At 31.9% G+C, this 21,709-nt stretch overlaps 1 protein-coding gene across 6 annotated transcripts in view; it reads right to left on the bottom strand.

The window, feature by feature from the left end:
* Positions 1-21,709, bottom strand: part of LOC138713870 (GTPase-activating Rap/Ran-GAP domain-like protein 3) — an 878,969-nt gene that overhangs the window by 51,303 nt on the left and 805,957 nt on the right. For all 6 annotated transcript variants that reach the window (XM_069846337.1, XM_069846338.1, XM_069846343.1 and 3 more), the window contains 7 exons: positions 19,844-19,910; positions 16,930-17,032; positions 11,708-11,806; positions 8,884-8,987; positions 5,425-5,536; positions 3,647-3,799; positions 1,652-1,767 (listed from right to left, as the gene is read on the bottom strand). In XM_069846337.1, the coding sequence (XP_069702438.1) occupies positions 1,652-1,767; positions 3,647-3,799; positions 5,425-5,536; positions 8,884-8,987; positions 11,708-11,806; positions 16,930-17,032; positions 19,844-19,910 (754 nt within the window). The remainder of the gene's footprint in view (positions 1-1,651; positions 1,768-3,646; positions 3,800-5,424; positions 5,537-8,883; positions 8,988-11,707; positions 11,807-16,929; positions 17,033-19,843; positions 19,911-21,709) is intronic.

The following is a 21,709-nucleotide window of genomic DNA, read 5'->3' as shown; positions in this document are numbered from 1 at the left end:
GTTTGTCTCTCCCTGTGTGTGTTCCTCTTTGTCTACTTCATGTCTCTCCCCTTGTCTCTCCCTGTGGCCGCCTCTACCAAAGTGTGTGTCTTTTCCTTTCTGTTTGTCTCTCCCTGTGTGTGTTCCTCTTTGTCTACATAATGCCCCCCCTTGCCTCTCCCTGTGTGTGCCTCTACCAATGCTTGTGTCTTTTCCTTTCTGTTTGTCTCTCCCTGTGTGTGTTCCTCTTTGTCTACATCATGTCTCTCCCCTTGTCTCTCCCTGTGGCCGCCTCTACCAAAGTGTGTGTCTTTTCCTTTCTGTTTGTCTCTCTCTGTGTGTGTTCCTCTTTGTCTACATAATGCCTCTCCCCTTGTCTCTCCCTGTGTGTGTTTCTACCAATGCGTGTGTCTCTTCCTTTCTGTTTGTCTCTCCCTGTGTGTGTTCCTCTTTGTCTACATCATGCCTCTCCCCTTGTCTCTCCCTGTGTGTGCCTCTACCAATGTGTGTGTCTTTTCCTTTCTGTTTGTCTCTGCCTATGTGTGTTCCTCTTTGTCTACATCATGCCTCTCCCCTTGTCTCTCCCTGTGTGTGCCTCTACCAATATGTGTGTCTTTTCCTTTCTGTTTGTCTCTCCCAATGTGTCCGTCGTTCTCTGTCTGTTTTTCTCTTCCTTTGTGTATTCCCCTTTGTGTATGTTATTCTCTCACTGTATGTGCATCTCCCAATGTGTGTCACTCTTTTTGTGTGTCTATTCCTGTATGTTTATTTCCTTACATATATGTGTCTCTGCCTTATTTTGTATACCGCTGTATGCGTTTCTTTGCCTGTGTTTGTGTTTTTACCTGTTTGTCTCTCCCTTTTTTTTGTTCATATCAGTATATTTTTCTCTCCCTATGTTTGTGTCTTTACCTGTTTGTCTCTCCCCCTTTTTTTTTGTTTATCTCAGTATGTTTTCCTCTCCTGGTGTTTATGACTTTACCTGTATGTATGCCTGCTTTGTGTGTATATCTCGTATGTGTTTCTCTCCCTGTGTTTATGTTTTTACCTTCGTGTGTCTGTCTCTTGGTTTGTATATTTTCGTATGCGATTCTCTCCCTCTGTTTGTGTCTTTTCCTTTGTGTATATGTCTTCCTGTGTGTGTCTCCCTGTGTTTGTGTCTACACCTGTGTGTCTCGCCATTTGTGTATATCCCTGTAAGTGCTTCTGTCGCTGTGTTTCTCCTCCTGTGTATGTGCACACCCCTCTGTATGTATAGCTCCCTATGTATGTCTCTTGTTGTGTGTATTTCTACCTGTGTATGTATATCTCTCTATATGTGTGTTTCTTCCTTTGTTTATGTCTCTTCCTTTGTGTTTATCTCTCCCTGTATGTGTTTCTCTGTCTGCGTGCGTGTATCTCTATCCTTGTATCTGTGTGCATATATGTTTGTTCCTATCTCTCTGTCTCTTCATCTAATCTCTTTCTTTCTGCTTGTGGTTCTCGTTCTTTACGGGTTTGTGTCCCTGGTTGTTTTTCTCCTTCTCTATGTTCGTTTGTCTCTCCCTGCGTCTCTGTGTGTGTCTCTTACTCGTTTTGTGTCTCTCACTGTGTGTATCTTCCTCTCTCTCTCTCTGTGTCCTTCTCACTATGTGTTCTTATATTTTACAGAAGGAATTAAAGTCGTGCTCACCCCTCTGCCGTCGTTCATATGTTCGGAGAACAAGTCCTTGATGAGCATGTCCAGAGTGCGCTCCCTCTTCTGGGCGAATGTGGGGGTGTTGAACGCAGCCTTCTCTCCATTTATCACTGGAATAAGACACAGTTATTACTTCAACACAATCTCCGTAACACTTACTTTCAATACCGTGGTGTCTGTGTTATGTATATGTATGTACGTGAACTGGATCAGACTTCGACGAGCGACTCTAGATCTAAGCTTTTAACTTATACTTTGCTATAGTATAATTTTACTATGATCAACATTTTGTTTTACATTGTATAGGTTCTTTAGAAATAAAAATTGACATGCTTAATGCACACCATATTTACATCACTAAACTACTTTAATGTTTTTTTGAAAACCTAATAATTATTCTTTAATTATGAAAATTTGTAGAGCAACATTGTTCATCCAAATAGTGTTTACCTGATGAATGAAAAAGTACTAAACATATTTTAATGAATCACTGTAAGCATGTATAGTTCTCCCATTTAAACAACATAGTCTACTCTTAAAATATTATAGTTTATTTAAAAATAACACTGATCATTTTTTTTTTAAATTTTGTACCTGAAACATCCTTAAGTTAATAAAAAATTGAAGAATTTGTAGACCTATGTTAATGTAACAGTTCCTCACACTTCACATATATGGAAAACAACCATACAATTTTACGATGGTTGCCAGATTATACATTTTTCCGTATTCTTACGTTTTTTTTTTACCTTAAAATACGTATTCCATAATTTGAGGGCTATCTAGTCCGCCCGCCAATATATTTTTTAACACGGAGTTTAATAGGCCTATATTTAAAATCCAATATTGTGACTTTGAAGTTACTGTAAGTCTCTTTTATTTGCAGAATCTTGTTAACTCTCAAGAACTGTTTGAAAAGTTTTGGAATTAAAGAAAAATTGCATAGTTACATGGAGAAGGAAAACACTGTTATTTAAAAGCAGGCTGATATATTTTTCTGAAGTGAGTGTAACAAAAGTTTCAAATATTGCACTTGTTTTCTGTTCAGTATATCAGGCTATGCCTTTGTTCAAAGAGTTTTCTCTTTAATAAAGTTTAAGTGGTCTGATATAAGAAATAAGTTTCTGTGGACTTTGTAAATGTTGAATTATAAGTGATTTGTCAACTTGAGTCATGCAGAGAATTTATCCTGGAGAATAAAAATAATACAAAATTATTTCAGGCTGCCATATCATCTGTTAAATTAGGTATGAATGGTTTCATTACATTTATATGTGTAGACGTAACATACGGATTCTGTACATGTATTTTATGTTAAATATCTCAAATAAAGTTAAGAATGATAATAGCCTTATATCTCGAACATTAAATTATATGCTACTATATTTATAAAAGTTCGCATATTTCTTTCTTTCTTTTTTCGTTTTTATTTAGTTATTTATTTTTTCTTCCTTTTTGTTTCTTTTGTCATTCGTTTTTCTTTTTATTTTTTTCTCATTTCTTTTTTATTCCTTTTCTTTCTTTTTTGTTTAATTCATTTTTCTTTCTTTCTTTCTTTTTTTCTTTCTTTTATTTCTTTCTTTATTTCTTATTTATTTTGTATTTATTTATTTTTTTATTAATTCTTTCTTTCTTTTTCATTTCTTTATTTGTTTGTTTGTTTCTTCCTTTATTAGTTTCTTTCCTTTTTCTTTCTTTCTTTTTTTCTTTCTTTTGTATTTATTTATATTTTCATTGTTTCCTTCTTTCTTTTTTATTTCTTTATGTGCTTGTTTCTTCCTTTATTAATTTCTTTCCTTTTCCTTTGTTTCTTTCTTAGTTTTTCTTTCTTTTTTTATTTCTCCATTTTGTAAAAATCTTCCCTTTTTTCCCCTAAAACAAATCTGGCAACCCTAACTTTTACCCAACATAGAGTAACTTAGCTTAACAGTAAGTGTTCATAACCATTACACACAAATGTACAAGCTGAAGGTAGTGGCTTGAACTTGCGTTTTACTATGAGGAATTCCCTGAACTCTTGGGCATTCCTGAACACAGGTGGACAGGGCAGTGATGGCCCGAACAGGGGGACGGATTCTTCCGAGAAGAGCGACAGTCGGTAGCTGTTGTCTTCGGCAGAATACGTCACCAGCGCAAATACGTCTGGAGGCATGTTAAGGATATACTATTATGCTCAAGATGTTGACAAAATTGTTGACATAAGCATTGTCTTCGACAAAGAAAGTTCCTCGGTAAAGGAAAGAAAAAAAGAGTAATTTTATCACTCTCGTCATTGTCATCTTCGTCATCATCATCATCATCATGCTAATAAAATTAATTTAGAATCATCAGAACTAAAAATTCCTGATGCCCTGAAATCAATAGAATAAGTGTCAGAATTAATAACTCAAGCATAACTAATATAAAATTGAAAAATTCTTTTGCAGAACGAAAAGTTACATTTGTTCAGAACAAATTTCTTAACATTTCAAGGACAAAATTAAATTCTTTCAATCATTTATTATCATCTTCAACTGAGTGGGAATACTGGGGATTCATTCAATGACTTTCCCAAAACACGCTATGAAATATTTCATATGAAACAATTTTTATCTCGAAAAGGAAGCAAAAGTGAGTAAAACTGTATTACAGTGAAATTTCTCCTTATGGAAACCTCCATGATATGGACACTCCTCAAATACGGGCAGAATTTTATGTCTCAACTGAAATAATATAGAAATAATGATAAATTTAACTCTCGTTTACGGACACTCTCAGACACGGACAGGGACAGCTGTTTCACAGTCCTAAAACTTGCTTTACCTCCTGACTGCGGACAGAACTTGGATTTCAAGACCTAATGTGTTACAAAAATGGAAAATTTAGTTTTGAGAACTGTACAGAAATTCCTTCACATGAAAGAAGACAATAAGGGTCTCGTAGGCTACCAGTGGCCCAGCCGGCTACCCCTTGTTAGCTGGAAGCGGATGGATAACCAGTCATGAAATTTAACCTGTCTGATGGGTCTAAGGTTTCCACTATCGTGAAATTGTATTCGACACATGATAGGGTTAGTAGGATTATTCTCTTCACTTCAATCAGTTGTACTGTTTCCAGAGACATGACACCTGAATGTAAAGGTTAAGTTGAAAACTGTAAATTACAGTACTGCATAACTGTACACCTAGAATAAAATTGCTTGGCACAGTTGTACTTTCCTTTTCCGATCTTATCTACTATAGTTCAAAGTTGCAACGAATTTACTGTACAATACTGTATTTAGAATTAAACTACAGTAATATATTTCATTTAAAGCGTGAAGGGATACATAATGTATATTATGAATTCACAGTTAGAGTGGGGAGCCTCCCTCCCAATAAAGGACACCTCCCAGATGCAGACAGATTGTTATGTCCCTTCGATGTCCGTAAATGAGAGGCTTCACTGTAAACTTTTTTGTTTCAACTATCTCAAAGAATAACCCCCTGAAATTAATGATATTGCTTATAGTTCAACCTGTATCTACAACATGTGCTCATGAATGAGCATTCCAGGTTGAGAAATACTACTGGGACTTAAGTGTTTGTGTAAAAATAATAATAAGAGCGTGTCTTCATAAAAGTTAGCAGGAACTAATCTTGTAACTTACAACATTGTAGACGTCCTGATGAAAGATATTATGTAGAAGATAAGAGTTGGAATGCATGCAACAGGGAAGAGAGGATGGGTCTTCAAATTAGAAATTGCTAAGTGATATGCTAGACTATTCTTTTAGCATTGAAGGATACGTGTGAACTGCGATTTGATGAAGGAAGGATTGAAGTGGTTCATCTGAGAAGTTCCTCCGTCCAGGAATACGATGTTGACAATGTCGTTGCCGATGTGTCTCTTGCGTTCCACCTGCACATTAAAATGAATGGAATGAGCTTAACATCAACATAAGGAACTCTCTACATGTAAGATTTCAGTTCAAACCTGCCTTGTACAAGATCTGCACATCTTTTGGTAACATTATTGCACAGATTGCTGACGTTTCCTCTATCACTCTACCAAAATCTATACTAATAATAAATCTGTAGCCAAAATTTTTCTGGTAATTTTCGATTTTCCAAAAATAATTGGTGTTAACATGTATAATTAACCATCTTGAAACCTTAAGTTCGTTGTAACTTAGATTTTAGACTATATGGCATTAAAAATACTTTATTTAAAAGGGGGGTTATAAGGGGGACTGGATTATATAAATCGAAATATCTCCATTATTATTAATTTTCATGAAAAATGTTACATAACAAAAGTTTCTTTAAAAATAATTTCCGATAAATTTTATTCTATACAATATTTTAATAGGACTGATATTTAATGAGATAAATGAGTTTTAAAATTACAATAACAATGCCATCTAAGGCGCTGTACTGAAATAAAAACAAATGACTTCGTCTATAAGGGACTTGGACAACAACAATCGAAAGCTATTAAACATAGCCTACAGAGAATGTTTCTGTGTTTGTATGAAGTAATATCGAGCTAATTAATTGTTTAATTATATTCACCATTGGAAATTGTAGTTTCTCTAGATGGACATAATTCTACAATGTTATTACAGTAACTTCTGAAACATATAGCAAGTAATATAAAATATACACATTAAAACTAAATGATATGTCAATCTTCATTAAACTATGGTTGCATGCAACAAACAATTAAGAAACATGTTAAAGGAATTATTGTCATTGCACCAAATGATTGCTCTCAGGACCAAAATGACCGCATTTTAATTATTTAAATACAATTTAAATTAAGTAGCATATTAAACGATTTATTCTTCTAACAAACACGAATGTTCCCTGGATCAAACGTCCTATTTTAATTATGTAATTACTTTATATTTATTTCTAACAGGTGCAGCGGAGCGCACGGGTACGGCTAGTTTCTTAATATTTTAGTCAAACAAAACAACCCAATAAGGACAAAAACGTTGCTAGGATACGCGGTCAACTCATTTTATGAATGTGTTTTGTGTCGTAGAGCATATGATGGCAATAAAAATTCAGTTCTCTAAATCAAATGGACCAAATAGGCCATTATATTCATTATCTTGCGTCTGTAAGTTGTCGCGGTCTGAAGGACCTGCCTTCGTGTACTAGAGAAAACCAGCAGCTAAACGTAGCAGTAACCCTTCTAAGTACATGGCATCTTACTGGTCAATTTATGCGAATGCGCCGTTTGTCTGTTTAGACATCAGTGTTGCCAACCACTCTTTAGCATCATTTCATTCCAGTTACATAAAGGTTTCCAGCTAATCATGTAGAATTATTGTGTTAGCTGAAGTAAAAGACTCATTTTAGAGAAAGAAATGGATAATTTAGATGCTCAATGGTTTATAGATGAACGTAAGAAAATGAAAACAATTTGAGATTCATCATTGGAGAAGTACAGTACGTGCCAAAACAAATAGTACAGAAAATGTTTTTTAAAACTGGAAATTTATACAATTCATATAAATAAACATGAAGATATGAATATGGATCACTTTTCTCTAACATTCTCTACAAAAACATATTCAAAATAATGCTTTCCATCAAGTTCCAAACAATACTCATAATGTTGGCGTAGATTTTGAAACATGTTTGTAAATGTAGGTTATTGTTAGTGGCTAAAAACTCTACTAGATTTCGAAACATGTTTGCAAATGTAGGTTATTGCAAGTGACAAAAAACTCTACTAGATTTCGAAACATTTTTGCAAATGTAGATTATTGCAAGTGGCAAAAAACTCTACTAGATTTCGAAACATGTTTGCAAATGTAGGTTATTGCAAGTGGCAAAAAACTCTACGATTTTTCCTCGTAATTCCACAATTGTGGCGGGTTCTGTCGAAAAATTGATTCCTTCAACATACCCCATACACACACATCGAATGGTGTAAGGTGGTGAATGCAATGGATAAGGAAAATGTTCCACGGGAAATTATGCATTCACTAAAATGTTCCTGGAGAAAATTGGGTGAGTATCTGGCAGGGTGGCAGGATGGAACATCTTGCAATTTTGTTTTCTTAAAAATAATTATTTCTAAATACAAGGTTTGATGAGTCAGATTTTTTTACAAGATGCAATATTATGCTTTACTTTTGAAAAACATTGTAACTTATAGTAATATTATTTTGCTGAAAGGTAAATAGGTTAGAATAAATAATAAATAGGAGGCGGATGTTGACCTAAAATTCTACTTAAAATTATCATTAAAATGCCGTAAAACTAATGGAAAAATGACATAAAATTAAAAGAAAATCATATTTAAATATTATTCACCGTACTCGCACCACAACTTCTTAAAAATTAGTCACCTTGTTTCAATGACTGCCCTGCAAATCTCGGAGAGAGGAGGCAACTTCCTGGAATTTGGCGAAGATAAAGGAAAAGAACATGCAATAAAATGAAGGTTTTAAGGGAAAATTATAGATTTTAATGAGAGTTTACAATGTGTTTCAATCAGGGATGGTCCATGTCAGTGCCTTCATTCTCCGTCTCTTCCTCCTTCCGTGCTTCACTTTTGTTACCAGATCTTCCAGATGAGGGAGTGTGAATGACAAAACAAATTGTGGGCGCAGCGTGCATTCTTGCAATCTTTGTGTTAAAAATACTGTCTACTACAGTAGACATCCCTTCTGAACCATGTTGAGGACACTACGTCCTGTCCAGGACATGGTGAAAGTTTCCATTCTTCCAAACATAAATTCTAAAGACACCCTCGTACTGACAAAAGAACAGTAGCAGTCAAAGCCCTCACTTAAACTAAGCTGCTGTCAAGCATTTTATATTACTTCTATTGTGTGAAGTGAAACCTTCAGTGGAATGAGGGATGGACTTTAGAGTCTGTTCCAAACTATAAAACTCAAACTTCACTGTTATTCACTTATTCAGTAGGTAATTACTACTCGAACTATTTGGTTAGAAAATGATTTAACAGACCTATCGGTAAAGAAGAAAGTAAAATGCATTCCAAATGATCTAAAACTTCTTAAAAGTATTAAAAATGACCAAAAAAATGCCGAAAAAAATATATAAAAATGTCTTATTAGTTCAAAAACGTAAAAAAATGCAATATAAGAAATTAGTTTCTTTACGTTGATATTAATATAGAAAGGATTTCTATATTAATAGGCATCGTTCTAATGTGAAAAATAAGATCATTTTTCATCAACATATTACATGGAAAGAATTTTCACCATAGGAAAACAAATTTACCTGCTGTCGATTGTCTTTGGAGTACGGAAGTAACGTAGACACATGGAACATAATTTCGTGGCCTTCGTAGATGGTGTACACTGAATAGCGCCCAGTCATATCACCTGAGATTAAAGTTCCAACATTAATAACACGATTAGAGAAATATGAAGCTAAATATAAAAGGAAAATTGAATAAGAAAGCACGAAATTCCTAAGCAAGCTAGCTTACCAGTTGCAATGGCACAGAAAAAAATTCTATCCAAATGACTGCAATATAATATGACACTGAAGGAAAGTCTTGATAAACAGCAAGAAATGGTTGAAATCAAAAAGAATGACACATAATTATATCACTCAGCAAACAAAAAAAAGTTTCACTGGTAATATACTAAACAGCATAATTGAAGCAAATAAAATTATTTTTGATGTTTTTAATAACAGATATATTCATTAGGACTGCAAGACAAACAACCAACATTGTACAGAACTTGTTAAAGAAATCTTAGTATTATATTATTATTATTATTATTATTATTATTATTATTATTATTAAAATGGGTTATTTTGCTAGGTATTGCATGAAAAATATTGTTATTACAATGGGTCTTTACTGAAATAAGTGTTCAATAAAATATAGTCTACTACTTATGTTATGTTTATTGTAAAACTTTTTTTTACTGGTACCTTATTTTTTTGCTTACACATATGCCATATTAAAATCACCAAAAATGTAAACTGTGGATAGTTTCTACGTAACTGTAAAAGAAGAAGTAGAATCTGAGACTCCATTGAATGAAGTATTTAGCACAGGCAGAAAGTACTGAGTGGAATATTAATCCCATACCGTACCGTAATTCGCTGGATGGCAGGTGACCTACTTTCGCTGGATGGCAGGTGACCTACTTTCGTTCGATGGCAAGTGACCTACTTTTCCCCGATGGCAAGTGACCTACTTTGCCCCGATATCAAGTGACCTACTTTCGCTGGATGGCAAGTGACCTACTTTCCCCCGATGGCAAGTGACCTACTTTCCCCCCCCCCCCCGATGGCAAGTGACCTACTTTCGCTCGATGGCAAGTGACCTACTTTCGCTCGATGGCAAGTGACCTACTTTCGCAGGATGGCAAGTGACCTATTTTCCCCCGATGGCAAGTGACCTACTTTCGCTGGATGGCAAGTGACCTACTTTCCCCCCGATGGCAAGTGACCTACTTTCGCTGGATGGCAAGTGACCTACTTTCGCTCGATGGCAAGTGACCTACTTTCGCAGGATGGCAAGTGACCTATTTTCCCCCGATGGCAAGTGACCTACTTTCGCTGGATGGCAAGTGACCTACTTTCCCCCCGATGGCAAGTGACCTACTTTCGCTGGATGGCAAGTGACCTACTTTCGCTGGATGGCAAGTGACTTACTTTCGCTGGATGGTAAGTGACCTACTTTTCTCTCGACGGCAAGTGACCTACTTATCGCTAATACTATCACAAATTATATTACTGCTGTTAATTTTGGAAGAAGAGGCACTATTACTAGAATTATTTACAGCTGTATTTTCAATATGTACAACACTGCTACGATTTTCCTTAGTACGGTAACATATTTATTTCCACGGATTGCACGTTTCCTTTCATAACTGGAATTGCGTAGGTTGCCCATTCACCAGAATTAATTATTAAACTCACTATTCACCTTATGCTCATATAACAACAATAACACATGTGGTGCAGTGATTAACCTGCCATCTGTGTTTAATTTAAGGTACAAATGTTCAGGCATGTATGAAAAATAATACAGCCAAAACAAAAAGCCCGGAAATTCAAAAGGAGAAATTGGGAAATGATAGAAACATCAAGTCCAGTTCACTGTCACGCCCCTTACCTGCGAGAATGCGCGCGCACAGACCCTTTAAATATTTTTTATTGTTATTGGGATGACGGAATCATCATAAACTATATATTTTCTGAAACTGGACATATCAAGCTATCAAATGACACAAAAACAAAGAATTGAAAATTTCGTCAAAAAGTCATTTCAAACGTTTATGCATACTTGAGGCGCTCAACGCACAAATGACCCAACCAAAACATTTTCATAATGAGTTTATTGCCTTAAAGAACTCCTCATATTGTGCTTTTCAAAGTGTAGATTGGTCTAACAGCCATCCCTGTTTTTCGTGAGATTTCAGCACAAATTTCATTTCTGTATCGCATTTCTCGCATTGTTATAAAAGAGTTAAGGCTCATTCACAATGAAAATTAAACATAACCTTAACATAAACACAGAAGTTTGCGCCCAGGCTACCAAATGGGATCATTCACAATGATTCACATAAGCATTGACATAAACATTACCGTAAGACGTTAACATGAAAGTCTGCAAACTCCAAACTTTCTTGCTTATGCTTACGTCATTTGCAGACAGAACACAATCGTGGAGCGCTGAAGTATACTACAGAATATGAGAAAATGGAGTCTTGTTATGTTTCCATGGTTACCAAGTATGTTTGCTGTTATGTTTATGTTCCCATCGTGAATGATGGTATGACTTCTTGATTTTACCGTAACGTTTATATTCTTAAGTTAACGGTTACGTTATGTTTAATTTTCAATGTTATAAAAAGTGAAAATATAATTTGTGGGCTGGGTCTTTGTGCGCTGAGCGCCTCATTTGTTCATTTTTTGTACACGTTTTTCTTTCTATTTCTATTCTACTTCCACTTATGTTTATCTTAATGTTTCAATATTTCCGTTTTCCGTATTTCTGAGATGATGGTGAAAAGGTAACATGAAAAGATGCGGTGCTGTGAGAAACTAAAAACTCAACTACAGTGGCGCAGTCTGTTACCTTTCACGTCCAACCCGCCTCTGTATTTGTCCCATCCTTTAAGCCGTATCTTGTCGCCAAGTAAACTGATAAATCGGTCAAATTCAGGGCTGCCATTCTCTGAAACAATAAGAAAATTACAAATTAAAAAGAGAGTTTAAATACTGAATATAATCACTGAAATTATTAATGTACTGATTGTGCAGTAATTAGAATTAATTCTCGAATGGATTCGGGAGACAATAGCTATTTATGTATCAATGCTATTATGTTGACTATTACACTTTTACTACGCCACACTACTTTTGACCAATAAAACGGTACGAAAGGACTCCTTCAACCAATCATGGCTGCTTATCGCACAATTTTATCGCGTCCCTAGTATTTGTTCAATTTCATCGCGTCCCTAGCATTTGTTTATTTTTATCACTACCCTAGCATTTGTTTTTTTGCCAAATGAAACTGAATCAACAAAGCCTTCTTAACTAGTAACCGTCCACAGACTTCAATGAAGATTCCATAGTTGGCACAACTGATAACAAGAAAATATAATCATAAAACACTACTGCCATCTAGCGTAATGTTGAGATGGTACAATAATACATTTGAAGACAGTTGTATTTTCGTAAGTCAATTAATATTTTATTGTATTGGAGTACTTCGTTACTTCTAATCTTTATATACTTTCTTCTAATCGTGTAATAGTCATTTAAATCCCACTCGAGTTTTGATTTTCTCTAGATAAACCAAAACCTCTAGTGAGATTACTGTTGATAATTAAGCACCGAGGGCAACAGATTTGCTAAAGCGAGGGTCTATGGTCCCGGTTTCGTAAGTTGCCCAAGGTATATTTATTATTATTAATAATTCCCGACTTACATACAATAATTTATGTGTTACTTATTTACTAGAAAAGGAAATAAATATTAATATATCACATTAATCTGATGAATGTTTCTCAATTTTACTGTATAAACGTCAAAGTCAACAACAATGAAGTTATTAATGAAATGGTAACTAGGGAGTTTGTTATTAACGAACTCGTACAAAATGAATGACTGTTTTCCCTCTCAGCTATTTGTACTAGTTGGATTGAGTATGTTATATATTTCATCTATGGATCTGTATTTTACTTTTATCTATTGTGGTATTATTTTCATTTTTTATAGTGTCAATGTTGTTATTACTTGTAATATTAGTTTGTAATATGTTAGTTTTTGCTCTTTTTACTTTTCGCTGAATTCCACAGCTTGCTGTATTTCGTGACCTGGTGGAGCATAAGATGTCATCTTATCGATTTAACTTCGCCAGTATAAATATATGAGTAAATAAACAAGTAAATAAATAATATATATGAGATCAATAAAAATAATGAATGAATCATCGAATGAAATAAATAAATAAATAAATAAATGAAATGAGAGAATGAATAAGTAAATAATAAATGAATAAAGAATAAATAAAATATATACAACGAATGAGTCGATGAAATAAATAAATAAATGAATAAATAAATTAATTAATTAAATGAGAGAATGAATAAATAAATAAATAATAAATGAATTAAGAAATAAAGAATAAATAAAATAAATACAACGAATGAATGAGTCGATGAAATAAATAAATAAATAAACTAAAAATAAATAAATAAAATTAGATATATAAAATAAATAAAATGATTTAATTAACGAATGAAATAAATGAATGAAATGAGAATGAAAATTGAATAAATATAAGTAAATAAAATAATAAAATAAAGTAAAATAAAATGAATGGGTGAAATGAATAAATAAATAAATAAATTATTAAACAAATAAGTTAAAGATAAATAAATCAATAATAAATAAATAATATACATGAGATAAATAAAAATAATGAATGAATCATCGAATGAAAGAAATGAATAAATAAATGAAATGAGAGAATAAATGAATAAAGAAATAAAGAATATATAAAATAAATAGGCTACAACGAATGAGTCGATGAAATAAATAAATAAATAAATAAATAAATAAATAAATAAATAATATACATGAGATCAATAAAAATAATGAATGAATCATCGAATGAAAGAAATGAATAAATATATGAAATGAGAGAATAAATAAATAAATAATAAATGAATAAAGAAATAAAGAATAAATAAAATAAATACAACGAATGAGTCGATGAAATAAATAAATAGGCTAATATACATGAGATAAATAAAAATAATGAATAAATCATCGAATGAAAGAAATGAATAAATAAATGAAATGAGAGAATGAATAAATAAATAATAAATGAATAAAGAAATAAAGAATAAATAAAATAAATACAACGAATGAATGACTCCATGAAATAAATAAATAAATAAATAAATAAATAAACTAAAGATAAATAAATAAAATCAGATATATAAAATAAATAAAATGATTTAATTAACGAATGAAATAAATGAATAAATGAATGAAATGAGAATGAAAAATGAATAAATAGAAGTAAATAAAATAATAAAATAAAATGAATGGGTGAAATTAATAAATAAATAATTAAACAAATAAGTTAAAGATAAGTAAATAAATCAATAATAAATAAATAAATAAATAAATAAACTGAAGATAAATAAATGAAATCAGATATATAAAATAAATAAAACGATTTAATTAACGAATGAAATAAATGAATAAATGAATGAAATGAGAATGAAAAATTAATAAATAGAAGTAAATAAAATAATAAAATAAAATGAATGGGTGAAATGAATAAATAAATAATTAAACAAATAAGTTAAAGATAAATAAATAAATAAATAAATAAATAAATAAATAAATAAATAAATAAATAAATAAAATGTTAATAGTGACCCCGACGTGATATGAACACGCAATGTACCACGCGAAGTATAGTGCGAACACAATAAATTAATTAATGACAGTTTTTAATAAGTATAACTCAATACTAAAATGTCTTTATTGAAAGAATGAATGAATATCCATAGCAACGGAAAACAAGAGAGAAATGGGATAACCAGTGCTCTGCAGTGTTGGTTTGTAGTGCATGTTATTTTACTCATTTGATATAAGACGGCAGACGCTAAATAACTTGAGATATTGATACAGCGTCGTTAAATAACCTACATGCCCTGCCTATCTGAAACGTCTGGATTTAATGTTCCTAATTATGTCAGGTGAATACAATGCGTGCAGTTCTGCGTTGTGTAACTTTCTCCATTCTCCTGTAACTTCATCCCTCTTACCCCAAATATTTTCCTAAGAACCTCATTCTCGAACACCCTTAACCTATGTTCCTCTCTCAAAGTGAGAGTCCAAGTTTCACAGCCATACAGAACAACCGGTAATATAACTGTTTTATAAATTCTAACTTTCAGATTTTTTGACAGCAGACTTAACAACAAAAGCTTCTCAACCGAATAATAACAGGCATTTCCCATATTTATTCTGTGTTTAATTTCCTCCCGAGTGTCATTTATATTTGTTACTGTTGCTCCAAGATATTTGAATTTTTCCACCTGTTCGAAGGATAAATTACCAATTTTTATTTATTTCTATGTCGTACTGTGTTCTGGTCACGAGACATAATCATATACTTTGTTTTTTTTTTGGGGAGGGGGGAATTTACTTCCAAATCTATCGCAAACTTCGTATGTATGGGAGAAATAATTAAATTTTTTATATATAAATTTCAAATATAATGGGAACACAGTAGCAGAATGGCTGGAAAGAGAGATCTCTAGCGATCGTTAGCAAAAACGTCCATTCGTTGTATCTCCCGGATGATTGAACTGGCCTTGAATATTTACTAGTTAATGCATTAACTTTAAATCAGGATTCTAATGATGGAACACGAAAATTGGCTATAATTGGGAAACAAAAATGTATGAAATCTATGTTTGCACGCACTTTTTAAGTTGTTTTTACTTCATGAATATGTCCTTGAAGTAGTTTCCACATGTTACAACATAGCATTATAGACAAAATTGCGTCATTAAAAGATAAGTCAAATTATTTAGTATCGATTTTATTTTTAATATGTATTAGTGACCTTTTAATGATAGACCTTAAAGAATATGAAGGTGATTTATATTCGTATGCTGATGATACTGTTTTACTTTTTAGTGGAAAAACTTGGACTGACGCTTATTATAATGCAAATTGCGGCTTAAAATTAATAAAAAAAGTTCGATTTAAATTCACTTGTAATTAATAAAGATAAGACAATAGCTATCCCATTTTCTTTAAATAATAAAGGTAATAAACCAATTTCATCTATACTACAAATTAAAATGCATAATTATGATTGTTCCGATATAAATTGCGATTGTTCAGTTATTAAAGAAGTTAATGAGGTTAAATACTTAGGTATAATTATTGATAATCATTTAAAATGGAACAATCATATTCATTATATTTGTAATAAATTACGTAAAACATTATGTTACTTTGTTGTTCTAAGAAATATTTTGTCAATTAACTGTTTACGTGTAATTTATTTAGCATTATTTCAATCTAGGTATGTATGGTATCATAGGTTGGGGTGGAACTTGTAAATCCAACCTTTATCCGTTAATTTTACTGCAGAAAAAAGTATTAACAATTTGTTAAAAAAATGCAGAAAGATTACCCAACTGAATTGTTGTTTAAACACTTCAAAGTTTTCAACATTAAACAAATGAATACATTTTTATTTTATTAAAATTTTTCATAGAAATTTTAATAACTTTGAAAGGTATATACATAAATATAGAACTAAAAATATGAATTCTCTGCGTTTGTCTGAACCAAAATGTAAAACCAATGCAGCTTTTTATCACAGCATGAGTCAAGGTCCCAGATTATTAAACAAATTTTATTCCAATAATATTTCAACCACGAATCCTCTCCAAATTAATAAAAAAATTTAAAAAATGTATTGGATTTATAGTTTGGGTTTAAACATATTAAACACTATTTAATCTGTATTCACTCTCAATTTTAATTTTATTTTTGTCTGTATTGGAATCCCCTCCTGAGCACGAGTCTTACTCATTCAGGAGTGGGCTAGTTTATCTTTCATTGTATTTATTATTTTGTATTCATTTCAAACTTACTAGCAATAATAAATAAATAAATAAATAAATAAATAAATAAATAAATAAATAAATAAATAAATAAATAAATAAATAAATAAATTGAAAAAGAAATCCACGTAGTCTTATCTGTTCCGGTTTTAGATGTGGTAATCACAGATTCAAAGGTTCTGACCATTGCTGAACATCTCGTCGTCACTCGTCTGTCCTGGCCGGGTGTAGAGCACGCCGAACTTGAAGTTCACAGAGCCTTCTTGCTCTTCAAGTAGGAGCAAGTCCTGGGAACAAATGTATCAATTAGCATACGGGAGTGGTTGTAAGAACAAGATTAACTAACGTGAAGTTTCTTTTTGAATGGATTGCATATATAAATTTCTGACAAGAGTTAAACGAAATTTAAACTGAAATTCTGAAAATTATACTAAACAGTGCTGTTATATTTTTCACAGTCTCCCGACGTAGAACCTTCTGAATTTTTATGTTTTCCCCGAGAACTTTGTGAACATAAATTCTCTTCAGAGATAGGAGTAGCACAAGAAATATTAAAAAATAAAGACATCGACTAAATCCGAAATTGGGAAAAAAGGAAATAAACAAGAAATCGTTGTCGGGACCAGGTACAGATAATATAGTCCCGACGCTGTTATTTCCGGCGTGACTCCGCCCCTTTGCTTACGTCTTAGAAAGTAAAGGCTCTATAAAGTCTACTAGTAGTAGTAGGTAGGTAGTATCGTTCGCCATTTTTGTTCTCACATTGCCGAGCTACCATTCGAGAAATCTATTTGCCACACCGTTAAACATTATCATGTCGTAGCTCCTATGATAATAAATCAAACGCAATGTAATTCAGCAAATAATTGAGCGGCAAATAACGTCTTCGTGTGCTTTCTGCGAATGCCAACGAAAGAGCTAAAATGGCGGGCGATTATATTAAGTATTTATCGAGCCTTAAGAAATGAATCAGCGAATCACAAGACGCACACGTTTAAATGTAGCCGACCTGCAACGCGATTGGCTGCCGGAAATTAGAGCGACGGGACTATAGATCAAACAAAAGTTACAAATACAATTTGATAGTACTAACCAAAACAAAAAAGCACTGGTCACAACAAAAATACTGTAAACGCATCGCTGAATCTAATGTCTGAGTGAAGAAGAAGAAGAAGAAAAAGAAGAAGATTCCTTCCGTAGAAAGACGGGCTACGGCGTGAATCGCAGTCACATGATTATCTTGGTCTAGTCATGGCCATCGTGACAATCGCAATATGTTCAGAGTTAAAAAAAAAAAACAAAAGAATTGCAAAATTAAACTCATATTTTACGTGCATTTATATATAAACTTGCTCAATGTTGGCCATGTTAAGACTAAAACTGTGATGTCGCGCTTAGTCTGTCTTTCTCGTTAGCCACGGCAAGATATTGGTCATAGAATACAGAGATGTAGAGAATTCGAAGCGTATTGCAACGATACTGTCAACAATGAACACAATGACTTACGATTTTGAAAAATTATCTGAAAATCCATGAATAATGCATTGTAAACATGTTTAAAATATAATAAAATAAAATAAAATGTAGCCTAATTTCATCCTTTCGAGTTTTGAGATAACGTAACGACCGACTTGGAGACTTGTCGATTTTATTTCTCGCCAATTGTCCCTCATGTAGCCTAAACTAAGATAAATCGACCTATCTCGCAACACTGCTTCCAATGTTGATACATTGTGCAGCAGACAAAAGCACTCTTTTTTATATTTACTTTCTTCAATTCAATTAAATTTATTTGGCCATTAGACATACAGTTGAATACAATGAAAAACATATAAATACATTTTAAAAAAACACTAATGAAAGAAACAGTAAAATTTAAATAATACAATGAAAAACATGAAATAATTTGAAATTTTTAAATGAAAGAAAACTAACTAAATTGCAATTAAACTTATTTATTAAAATACAATTTCATACAAATTTGTGTTGAAAAACTCAGCAACAGAATAAAAAGGATTATTTAATAACCAATTGTAAAATCTAGTTTTGAAGCTAATGATTGGTAATTTATAGTATTGACTTGGGAGCTTATTATATAATTTCATCCCCATAATTAAAAAGTTTGTGTTGCTCTTTGTAATCTACAATATGGAATATTAATTTGTTCACTATTTCTAATTTCATGATCATGTATATTGGCCACTAATGAGTAATTGTCGATATTTTGTCGGGTGTAAAGTACTAGATTATATATATACAAATTTATGTTTGTTAAAATCCGTGATTGTCTGAAAAGTGGCCGACAATGTTCCAGATAATTTGATTTACATAAAATTCTAATGGCTTTCTTTATTGTTATGAAGTAGTATGTTTATTGATATGATGTCACTTGTAGCGGTCCACTGGTAATGTACAGAACACTTTAATTTTTTCATGGTACAGGAATACACAACGTCATATTTTACAACTACTTTCACCAGTAACTTGTAATGCACAGGTACAACACCATACCTTTTTGCAACAGGCCGATGGTGTAGCAGAAAGAATGGTGTTTGTTGAATAAGAGAACAAAGGACATATTATTTTCTATGTTTTAAATAAGAAAACTCATTGTTTGTCCAATACAGTGATGTTTTTTTCTCTACCTGAAATATCATAATATTTATAACGCTTAAAAATTTTAAGCGATTTTTAAATGACTTTATGTAAACGAAAATATACAATAAACAGTACATATAAAGGGAAGATTAGCATTTGGAACATGAATACTTATGGTTCAGATACCAGTTCTACTCTTTGTGTAATGTTTTATGAACTAAAGCATCAGTTCACTGGGACAGAGGCCTAACTCCTGTCATGTAATATGCCAATTTTCCTGCCAAGGAATTTTTTCTATCCTATGCGACGAGGTAAAGAGGAGGGAAGTGACACTAATTGCTGGGATCTTTACAACAGCAAGTCCAATTTACTTGCTAGGCCAATAATTATACCAGTCCTCCAAACGCCATGTTTTCCTAGTACATTCTTTAACAAAGTATACAGTGTAACTGCGCATTATATTTGCTCTTTAGTAACGTTAGTTATGACGCATGACATACCTTTTGAATGTCCGGTGAGAAAATTTCTTTTGGACCCTTCTCCAACTTCTCCATATTAGGGAAATTGCTGCAATGAGAACAATAAATATATAAGATTTTATCATAAATTGAACTGAAATACAAATACAGGTTTTATTTGTATACTCGTGAGAGTATGTCACTAGAATCAATAAATATTTTCATTTAATTAAACTTAATTTTTCTTACAGAACACTGTACACATGTGAATTTTTAATACTGTAAGAAAAATTAAATTTTAATTAAACGAAAATACTTATTGATTCTGGTTCGTACATTCATTTGCTAGTTCATTCATTCACTTTCAGTTAGTTGGTTAAATTATTTATTAAGAAGGAGAGCGCCTTTGTTCACTGTGCGGGGAAAAGGAGTCCTGGATACATTTTATTGCAGTGTGTTCAATCGGAACACATCCGGATGAAAATATCTACCACCCTCGATGCTAAGTCAGAATAGGAGTTTACTTGCATGTCTTGACCTCATGGGGAATAGAGAATGGGAACAAAAGACTGGATTGTTCCTCTTGAAGGCGAGACAGATTAGAACTTCAGCTGTTGAAGTTTGTGATGCGAACTGACGAAGGGATAATGGTATCTACTCAATTATACACTTTTATTTCTGTTTTAGGTTAGGATATATTATGGTATAACGTGTTTTGTTTGTACCATTTTCATATTAATCTGCGTGTTCTTTTGGAGAGTGGTTGAATCAAATCATAGGTGAGGGGAGTGAAACCTACAAAGTAGGTCTTGTTTTAGGTGCAAAGCACGTACGGCCAGAAGACCCGTACACTGGATTTAAGATAAAATTATGAAAATATAGTACAATTGAATCGGTTATTGTTGAAAGGAACTAAGTCCACTTTTTAAAGTTTTGAGATAATCCAAAAAAAAAAAAAAAAAAAAACTGTTTTGTGAATAATTTATCGAAGATTAAACCATATATATGTACAATATATATTGGTTTAATCTTCGATAGATACACATAAAATATATGTGTACAATACATTTTGGTTTAATCTGCAATAGATACACATAAAATATATGTGTACAATATATTTTGGTTTAGTCTTCGATAGATACACATAAAATATATGTGCACAATATATTTTGGTTTAGTCTTCGATAGATACACATAAAATATATGTGTACAATATATTTTGGTTTAATCTTCGATAGATACACATAAAATATATATGTACAATACATTTTGGTTTAATCTGCAATAGATACACATAAAATATATGTGTACAATATATTTTGGTTTAATCTTCGAAATATACACATAAAATATATATGTACAATATATTTTGGTTTAATCTTCGAAATATACACATAAAATATATATGTACAATATATTTTGGTTTAATCTTCGAAATATACACATAAAATATATATGTACAATATATTTTGGTTTAATCTTCGATAGATACACATAAAATATATATGTACAATATATTTTGGTTTAATCTTCGAAATATACACATAAAATATATATGTACAATATATTTTGGTTTAATCTTCGAAATATACACATAAAATATATATGTACAATATATTTTGGTTTAATCTTCGATAGATACACATAAAATATATGTGTACAATATATTTTGGTTTAATCTTCGAAATATACACATAAAATATATATGTACAATATATTTTGGTTTAATCTTCGAAATATACACATAAAATATATATGTACAATATATTTTGGTTTAATCTTCGAAATATACACATAAAATATATATGTACAATATATTTTGGTTTAGTCTTCGATAGATACACATAAAATATATGTGTACAATATATTTTGGTTTAATCTTCGAAATATACACATAAAATATATGTG

The sequence above is a fragment of the Periplaneta americana genome, chromosome 14 (genome assembly GCF_040183065.1).
Source record: "Periplaneta americana isolate PAMFEO1 chromosome 14, P.americana_PAMFEO1_priV1, whole genome shotgun sequence".
Lineage (NCBI taxonomy): Eukaryota > Metazoa > Arthropoda > Insecta > Blattodea > Blattidae > Periplaneta > Periplaneta americana.
This window is presented reverse-complemented; position numbering and strand designations above follow the sequence as displayed.